At 38.3% G+C, this 10,496-nt stretch overlaps 1 protein-coding gene across 1 annotated transcript in view; it reads right to left on the reverse strand.

The window, feature by feature from the left end:
- usp43a (ubiquitin specific peptidase 43a) overlaps positions 1–10,496 on the reverse strand; it is a 106,738-nt gene that overhangs the window by 64,371 nt on the left and 31,871 nt on the right. Inside the window, exon 3 of the mRNA XM_032536736.1 lies at positions 1,509–1,612. Within this exon, the coding sequence (XP_032392627.1) occupies positions 1,509–1,612 (104 nt within the window). The remainder of the gene's footprint in view (positions 1–1,508; positions 1,613–10,496) is intronic.

Below are 10,496 nucleotides of genomic sequence, written 5' to 3' on the forward strand. Positions count from 1 at the left end.
AAATAGAGTGTTAATCTTGCGATAAAAAAAAAGTACGCCGTTAAAATGGGTTTGCGTTAACGCCGTAAATGACGAGTATAACTGACAGCACTATTATTAACCATTTTATATCACAGTTCTATTGTTCACGAATCAAGTTGAAAGCGAAGGTAAGAGGTGATGAAAATGTCCACAGCCATGTGTGTCGACAAGGTTACTGAAAGGTCTTTAGCCAATTCCATTTAAGTTTCTATTAAACTAGAGAACCTCAGTTTAACTTTCCTCTGTAAATAAAGTAAAGAGGGACAGAAAGCAGCTCTAAAGATGGATCCCCTGAATCCTTCACAGGTTTGTCTGACCTACTTTCTCATGATTCTGACTCTTATCCACAGCTGAGAAAAACATATTCTAACCTGGGCTGAATACCTATTCTCTTTAATGGTATGTATTGCACTCTAAACACAACCTCAAGACATTAGATATAGTGCCTGGTGAGACCCAGCCTGCCTACTGCATAATTGATATTGAACTTAAGATAGAAAGTCCTCGTCCTACTTCTTACTAAGAGCTTTGAGTTATAGTCTTTTGACTAAAGTTTTGTCCTTTTTTTGGTCACTTTTTATATATCAGGATAAACCTCTTGAGATCCCAAAAGAAATACTCACAAGAACAAATAGAAAACACCTCAATGCAAAAGAAAAAACAAGACAATCTACTTAAAGGTGCTCTAAGCGATGTTTCCACGTTCAAAGTATTTTCAAACAAAACGAGGCTAGCTCGCCCCTCCCTCCTTATCCCGTTGCCTCTCCCTCCCTTCTGTGCTCCATGCACTAATCCCCATCCCCCAACCCCCAAATCCTTTTCATCGGTTATTGGCTGGAACGCTGGAAGACTGTTTGTCATGTTTGGTGGTGCAAGTGACATCGCTTACAGCACCTTTAACAAAGGAACAGAAAATACCTACAACTTCAAGATAGACTCTATAATGAGAAGGAATGATCAAACTATACATTGACAATCTGTGATAGCATTACTTCAAACACATGCAATGTGTTGTGCAAGTTGCTCAAATTTGGAAAGTTGTTCTCCCAAAGTATTTAGTGAGCCCAAATACTGCACCAAAGTGTTATGAATGGGATTCACATTTGAGTCAGCAAGTCAGTCTTCATCTTGGGGATGGCATCCCATAAAGTTTATTGGGAAATCTGGCCTTACTCCATAGTTGAGTGTAAATTATATCCTTGTTTCAATTAACTACGAAGAAACTTTAAAGTTTCTTCTAGACTAGTTCTTGGTCATTTACGCAAGACAGAATGAAAAGTTCAGACAATTTAGATACAGAATCTACTTAACCAGAATTAATCTCACACATTCACACTGCAGCCATCTTACATTTCTAAATAGTTACGGAGACAAAACAGCACTGGATTTGACATTATCTTGAATTCAAAGGCCAACAAACGAGGAACAATCAGCCACGTTAGAAGTGAAACAAAGCTTTTGAAATATCCGCGCATGCTGCTTCTTACTTGTACTGAGCCTGGAAGTGTTCCTGGACAAAACTGTGTCGATCTCGAGGCTGTTGTGTGCTGGCTAAACTGGGACTAGAAGGATCCTCCAATGAACTGGGTCCCTAGAGACAAGAGACAGCAAAAGAGGGACAGAAAGGAGACAAATAATCACTTTAGTGGACATGGTGTATAAATATGTGCATATAAAGTATACTGAGATATATATATATATATATATATATATATATATATATATATATAATATGGTACATTATGTATATATCCTACAGTATGTATGTATGTATGTTAATATATATATGTGTATGTCTGGTATGAGTGTATATATCTACTGTATGTATATATGTATATGTACAGTATGATTAGATATATACACATATACACACACATACATTGTATATGCAAACACATATATACATACTGTACATACAGTACGTTACTACACACAACTAATTAATATATATATATATATATATAATCAAACATACATACATTATGTATACAGTATTTATATAGATATCTATATATACATACACACAGTATATTTATATATATGATATATACTAGTAATTATATAATTATATATATATATATTATATATATATATATATATATAATATATACACACACACACACACACACACACACACACACACACACCACTATCCACACACCACACACACCTATGTGTGTATATATGTGTGTGGTGTGTGTGTGTGTGTGTGTGTGTGTGTATATATATATATATATATATACACAAATATTAAAATATCATCATCATATCTTCAGAATAATATTAAGACACTTTATTTTTTAGTAATGACAAAGTGAGTGAGTACTGAGTGACATAGTGAGTGAAAATTTGATCTGAGATGCACTTTGCAAAATGTACCTGGAACTGTAAAGCTAAATGGACTCACATTAGTAAAACTGATTTCACTCTGAAAGAAGACTCTTTCTTTGAGAGAAAGGACACTATATGCCGGAGTGTAAGACATATGTTGCAAAACTGTTGCTAAAAAGAAACTACACACTGTATTCACTTAGGTAACTGTTGACGACTTTTTCAGCTGTTTCAGCATAATCTGTTTATACCAGATGAAAGATGTAGCGTTACATTTTTATGTTGCTCAAGTAATCTCAGCTGGAAACACGATTTTCCGTCTGGATATTGTAGGATGGAACCATTTCAATCAAGCAAGCTAACAAATAATCTAAAATTGTATGGGCAGTACTACAGGGAAAAGAAACTTTAAATTGCTCATGTTATGCTTTTTGGCTATTTTCTTTTTCTTTATTGTATTACCTTTTTTGTGCATGTTACAAGGTTTGCAAAGTGAAAAAGCCCAAAGTCCACCCAAAGGCGCCATCTCTCTCAGAAAACACTGTTTACAAACTGCTCCAAACTGCTCTATTATAGTCCAGCTAGTGCTGAGTGGTATGACGTATTGAAGTAACATTATACCGGTGTTACTTTGTAACACGTTATAATGCTTGCCTAGATGCGTGGCATGCCCTCATACTCTGCTTCTAATTAGTAGTCCTTACCTAGCTACTGCGCATGTGCAACCCCCAACAAAAATGGAATAAAAGTTAGATCAATCTGTAGCTAAAACATAGCGCTCAACACACAGGATGAAGAGGAGCTGCAGCAATGTGCAATGCAATAAAAATATGGTGTTTTTTGACAATTAAACCATGTAAACCTGTTCTGATATAACCTCTAAATACAATTATGAACCTGAAAATGAGCATAATAAGAGCACTTTAGAGTCTTTCAAGTCCTGGAAATGGCCTAAAACAGAATACCTGGATGAACCACACTGCTTCTTTTAAGAGAAGAGATGAGCCAATTCCTATACTACTTTGGAATACTAATGATATTTTGTAACTTCTTCTGTTTATTCAGGATGAGTTTTCAACTTTCGAAGAAATCATTATTTTACATACATACTAATTAGGGAACATGGTATTCAAGCTCAATGGGACACATTAAGCAGCACAAGTCAGAGATACCATAGTCTGGTCTTCCCACCTTCTCTGGGGAAATGAGAATTTCTGTGCTGGTCTTGCATCGTGTATTCCGAAATAATGACAATCCAACTTTGATGAAGCTTTGGTATTGTTCAAACAAAATCCAATCACTTCTGCTTTCACTTTGAACAATGGGCTACTTTTTAGCAACTTTGAAAACTTCTTTGAGGATGGCACTTTACTGGAATATATAATAAGGAAAAATCACAAAGCAAAAAAAGCAAGTGTGACAGTTTGTTTTCAAACTCCAACTTATTCAATTTCCAGACTTGGCCTTGTCTTTATTTTATTTAGGCTAGCATCTGAAAATGAAAATGCATCTTTAGTTGGGGTCTCAATATCATCTCTCGACATACTGTATATTTAACTACTTGCGAAGTACAGCTTCTTCATCAACAGGATTGTCAACAAAAGGAAATGCTATGTTTTGAGAAATAAAAAAAGGTTTTACAGTCTGCCTACCACTAAACCAACAATGTTTTTTATTAATGCAGATAAATTGTGCTAAGATGCGCCTGATACAGACTGAATGAATGAGGAAATGAAAGAGCACTGTATCAGACGGAGGAGGTTTATTAAAGAAAACCTGTTCCCGACCAGGTTAGGTTAAATTACCTCTCTTTCTGAAACGGGCTGGAGTTACCCCTCTCTCTCAAGTTTGATTAACCTCCCTTTCTGAAACAGCCAGTGTCCCTCATCTCAGGGTTAACAAACTATGGCCCTCATGTGTGTACATTTGCAAACGTAGCAATGGCAGTGCCATGGCCAACCCGCAGAAAGCGCACACTGTGATACTTCAGCTTACGTCGTATTTACCAAATCTGTTCATCGTGTAATCAGCGCCTTTCTCCTCCCACTATAGATATACTGTAGAAAAGCGTTAAGTACTTGAGCTATGATACGGCTGAGTGCAGCCTGCAATATTCCCACTACTGATGCTATGACTGTTGAGATGATCCTGATGCAAATATTTGTAAAGTAGCGAGGCGTTTTAACAACTGCTAGAATTGAATGTGAATGCTGAGAAGTTTAATGTAATCTTTGATTTCTTCCAGTAGCCTAGCCTAACTGTAAAATTGCATGGCTGATTAATCTGTAACGGTTTATGATTTTGTGTTCACTCAACTGGAAAAGGGTGATCATTATGGCAAAAATCCTTTCCGCTCTTCTCCTTGACCTATGTCTTCATCTTGCTCAGATTACTGCTACCATTTCACCAGGAGTTATATGCGAGGAAACCTGCTTGCGGCTGATTTACACCTGCTTTTAAGAGGCAGACAATTTTCACTGCAAAATAGAGACGCGCTGCCACGGGAGGTTTTTGTACATACCGCGGAATACATAATTAGGCGCAATTTATGCTTCTTCTACCATCTCTTTATGGAAAATTCCCACTGAATGCATAGGCATAACATGGAAAACTGTTATTTTCAGTTCCCGCAACAGGCAGTCTGCACTTTTACCTCAGCGCGGCATGTTTGTACATGTACATCGCCACGCTTTTATGCGGACGAGGCAAAACAAATATGCCAGAGATGGGCGCAAAAGCATTGGGCCCCCTGTTCAAGTGATGAATCTTGACGTGGCCTTATGCTATTTGTAAGATAAAAGCCGAATTAAGGCAAGAAATAACAGACTGAATTGCAAACAAACAGAAGGAGATGCCTCTCTCTCAGAGGAGCGTATCACTTGTAATGGACAGTTTAGAAGGCCTGTGTGAGCTATAGAGATTGGAAAAGGGATTCATTAGCACCTGGGGACCATGCGGTGCAGCAGAGGCTATTTGAAGTTAACTTAGGCTATTTGAAGTTAATTTTGTGCTGGTGTGCATTTTACTCAGGGTGCAGAGAGCAGGGTGCTAAAATTAAAAAGGAGAATTATCCAAAAGTTATTCTGCATACTTGAGATGCAGAGCTTCTGAATCTTGGACTGACAAAATATGCTTTTGGGTTGTTTTCTTTTAATTCTCTGGCAATTACATATGATTTTACAGCTCTATTGAACCATATTTTCACTGAATAACAGATTTAATTCATTCCTCTCTGCATGGATTTGTGAACATGTAACAACATGTAACATGACATTGTTTACATGATGTGAAATTTTCTTTAATCTAAATAACAATGTGTATTGTTGTGTATACCATCTCTTATTTATATATTGCAAGGCGAGCTGTGACCAATTCTGTTTCTCTCAATGTTGCCCTCTTGTCTCCATCTCCACTCTTGAGCACAATGAAGAACAATCCTCAACCCTAAGAGACAAACTGGGTTACAAGCATCACCATGGCAACCCTGGCCACATTCCCCCAATCAACATATGGGAACAGGGAACTTTTTTTTCTATCAGTCACAGCGTGGTATAATAACAAAGAAAAAAGAGCTAATCACCAGAGCTATTCATATTTGTCTGAAGCATTTGCCATGTAATGAAGCATCATGCCCAATGTGCATGAATGAGGACAACAAATACACTAAATTCAACTATTCAACTTTATACTGAATTTTTTTTTCAACTTAATTTACTAGTCTTCATTCTACACATGTATGGATCATACTAAAAGTTATAGGTAAGGTTCTAAGTACTGTGACAACTCTTCTCATGAAAGCACAAGGACGAGAGCATGGCAGGTACTCTGTACTCAATGGTTGCTTGTACATTTACAGAGATAATGGTGTTTGCACGAGCACACTGAACGTGTTTCAGGTGTAAAAATGGATTGACAGTGAGTTCAGCAAAGAGAATCTCAAATCGCCCTTACCTTTTCCTAAAATAACTTCTAACCCTGCAGACACACAAAAGATGCCACCGTAAAGCCTGATGTGTTCAATTTTAAATGTTACTCAGATGGCATAATGTTTAATGGTGTAAATAGTGTTTTATTTCATTTGTCTGCACAATGAAAATACCTTTAGATTCAACAATACCTGTAAGATTATGCATGGTTTAGTTTGTTATTCTCCATAAATCAAAACCATCACTGTGCATCTGGGGCAGGTCATCAATCTCTTAGCCAGACCTGAGAACAGATAAACGGACGACTCCATTGAGCGCGATCGAAAGTAGGAAATAATGATTGGAAGACTGAAATGGCATGTGTTTATCTAACAAAGACACAGTGCATACCTCCAGTTAAAACACAGGGAGAGATATAAAAAGCACTGAGCGTACTGTGCCTCTCTATTTAGCACCCAGGGAAAAATGAATACCCCCACAACGTTGTTCCAGCTCAGCTATCGTCTGCCAAAAATAGATGTGGGGGTTGTTCGCAGCAATAAACAAGTAAATAATATTCAGAAGGTGTCCAATTGTTACACTGCGTGTAATCCCAAGAAAATCTGAACGCTAACAGATCTAGGCCACATTCAACCGCCTCCTGTTGCTTGGGGACAACATTAGTGGTGGAATCTACATGCCCCCAGCAGTGTTGTTGATTTTTTAAATTTTATTTATTGGCCCTGGATTCACAACCCACCATGCTTCAGCTAAAATAGCTGGTTTTGCCTTGTGCTCTTAATGACTGTAGTGCAGCGGAGGAGAGTAACAACTACATCAGGCAACTGAGGAAAGACTAGAGGAAATCTGCTTTTTCAGTAATGGATAGTTCCATTATGCCCATACTTTTGTTTTTAGAGGAGGTTATTGTTTTGGGCCGAACACCTAGGTCTTGGTTGATTATAGCACAAAAAACTAATCTACTAATAATAAAAAAAAAAAAATTGATTTAAAAAAAGAAGAATAACTGATCTATTATAGTAAGCAAGTCAAAAGCCTGGAGGTCTTGTAGCAATGGGATCTGGGATTTGGACACACATACCTTTGAGAATAAAAACTGAATTATTTGTCATTAGCCCTGATAGTTACCTTGTTACACTGAGCCGGCTTAGATTATTACACCCGTGCTCTAGCATGAAGTACTTTTTTAGCATTTGGCAGCAAGGCCATTCCCAGAATAGTTTTTGCCAATTACTTGCACACTGAAATCAAAAGTATTACACACTTGTCAAAACCTTACACTCAAGGAGCAAAACAATGACTCAGATGTGCACCACTATAAGCACAATGTCTGCCTCATACTTTTTGCAAAACAATTGTGATAAACACTAAACAAACTTGATTGCATTAGACACAGAGGTATATCATGATGTCACATCCTTGCAATTCCAAAACACTGACTGTCAAATTACAAAAACACCTATAAGCCAATCCATGAAACACAGCCATCAGGTTCCCAAACACACGATGATTGCTTAATTGTAGACACAAATCAGGTTTAAGCACTATAAAAATGCAGCAGATAAGTCTAGTATTTTATGTACTGTATTTTTCAGATCTTTTCAGTTTGTTTGTTGTTTTTCTGTTAGTGTAACCTCGATACAGCATTATATGTCTGTCTGTTGTTTGCTGAGCTAACAGTGTTATGCACACTACTGTAGTAACGTGAAAACTGGGACATGTTTTGTTGCGATTCATGGTCATATGAATAATTTGGGTATATGGAGAGAAATTATTTACATTTTCCCCAATCTGCAGCATTGGTCTTGTGTAGTGTTTGGGGAACTTATTGTATATTTGCACTTTTTGTGTGTACTTCATTTACAGTACTCTAATTACTGAGAGGTATAATTGTTAAAAGTGTTTTAAGTTAGCAACTACTTGGTGTAACTGGTTGAAATATAATTAAGTCATATGAAAGGTGTGTGTATAGTAACCAAATATGGTTTTGATAAATTAGTGTATAGTTTTTGCAAGAGTGTTTCATTTTGCAAAGGGTTTGAGGTGTTCTGCTAATTGGGTGTGGTGTTCTGAAAAAACGGTCCCTGTTTTCAAAATAGTGCTTAAGTAATCGAAAAAAAACTGTAAAGAGCTAAGGTCACATTGAAAAGAACATCGTATCCTCACTTTTGTCCTCCCCCTACTGTTTACTTGATGATAGGTCAAACGGGTACATATCCCCACCATCAGCAGAGCTCGGCATCGGCGCATCACAGGAGCAGCGAGAACTCATGAGCATTGCTTATCAGTGCTTTCTGCACCCACTCATGCAAAGGCTCACAAGGGCCTGTGCATGCAAACACACACGCACAAACACGTTAGTGTACACACATAAACTTCAAGGACGCAAAGCTAAGCCATGCTGCCACTTCAGTCAGCTCTTCTATGTACTGACTGTACTGGTGATATCATGGGACATATAATAATATATGACATCATTGAAACCTATAACCTGTGCTTTTCCACACATATCAAACAAACCAACGCTATAGTAATTATTTACATAAGTGTTAATGTTATGTTATGTTACTGGCAACTAGTAAGCTAGCTAAACTCACCTGGTGGTATGTAGTATGGGTATGTGTGTGTATCCTGATCTTCCACCCTGCTCTGATGACATCAAAATCCTACAGACTTACTACGATAATAAGTGCCTAAATCAAAAGGCGTAACAAGGATCTCTCAGCCCCATCCTGGTACCTGAACGTGCTGCCACCTAACCTAACGTTCTTTCTTGTAACAATGCACTTTACATATGAAGAGGTAGAGACTCTTTTAAATAGCCTTCCTAACAACAAAGCCAGTGGCAAGGATGGCGTGACATATGAGACACTTTGGAGGTAGGCTGCACCTCTGATTTCTGCATGGAGGCTTTCTACCCCAAGATAGTTAAATGCCAACCACTCCTAAACTCCATCTCAGAGGTAGGCTATAGGTACTTGTTTTCATTTTCAGTAGCCTAGGACACAGACACACAGACACAGACACACACACACAGACACACAGACACACAGAAGTTGAAACAATCAAAAAGAGGGCTAAACAGCTTGCAAAGTACTGTGCCATATCCACCATTATTGGCGAGACGTTGCTACTTATACCCATAAGAACTGAGTATTGTGTTTTTTAAGTAATATTTTGAAGACCTGCTGCATGCCACTGATCCATGAGTTTGCTTATGTATTGTACTGCATCTGTAATGTTTGTCCAGGTACCATTTTTCTTAATGTGGACATAAATAAAATGATTAAAATGTGAGTGTGTGTGTGTGTGTGTGTGTGTGTGTGTGTGTGTGTGTGTGTGTGTGTGTGTGTGTGTGTGTGTGTGTGTGTGTGTGTGTATGTGTGTGTGCACACAGCAAAAAAACAAAGAACAGATTGTTCTCTGGTTGTCTTGGGATCCTGCATAGCTGCATCATACCCATCTCCCCACCTGCAGCTTATGCTGCTGTCCTCTCCTCCTTCCTGCCCGTTTCTACCTACGGCACCACTGCAGGACATATAAGACAAGATTTGGTAAAAGCCACCAAGACACTTTCACGTGATAGCAATGTTAAAAAATGTAAGCAATGCACTCTAAGGGCAAAGATACGTGGCATAGCAGTTAGTGTGCTATCATTATCCCATCAGGGCTCCCCTAAAGTAAAATGTGAGACAAGACTGAAATGCCCCTATGAAGACATACTGCAACTGCAAAAAGAACCGCAACATTAAGGACAAAATGCTCCTGACTCAATCTCAGTATAACAATGTGGCAGTGTGGTTGTAACAGAAATCACCGTCCATCAGCAAGGAAGTGCAGGACATTTGGTTGGCATAATGCCTGAAAGGACTTCACTGTGATCTAAGATCTTCTGCTCTTTAGAAACCTCACCTTGGTTTGGGAACCAATTCTGTGTAATCAGTGAAACATTTTGCCAGTGCAGCAACTGTAAATCTCTTTGGCCCTGTGCCTTTGGCAAAGGTTCTGCTTCTCTCCTGGGATCTACACTCTCCAATCCCTACATGAAAACATATGTTGTTATCAAAGCCCTGCTGATTCCCCACGCATTCATGTGAGACGTTACTGAGGCACTCCTGTACAGCGTGCAGGGGAGTGAGTGGGAGTTTTGGCTTGCTGTGTGTAGTTGTGTATTTGAAGGTGTGTGTGTGTGTGTGTGTGTGTGTGTGTGTGTGTGTG

This window comes from Etheostoma spectabile, chromosome 2 (assembly GCF_008692095.1).
Source record: "Etheostoma spectabile isolate EspeVRDwgs_2016 chromosome 2, UIUC_Espe_1.0, whole genome shotgun sequence".
Taxonomy (NCBI): domain Eukaryota; kingdom Metazoa; phylum Chordata; class Actinopteri; order Perciformes; family Percidae; genus Etheostoma; species Etheostoma spectabile.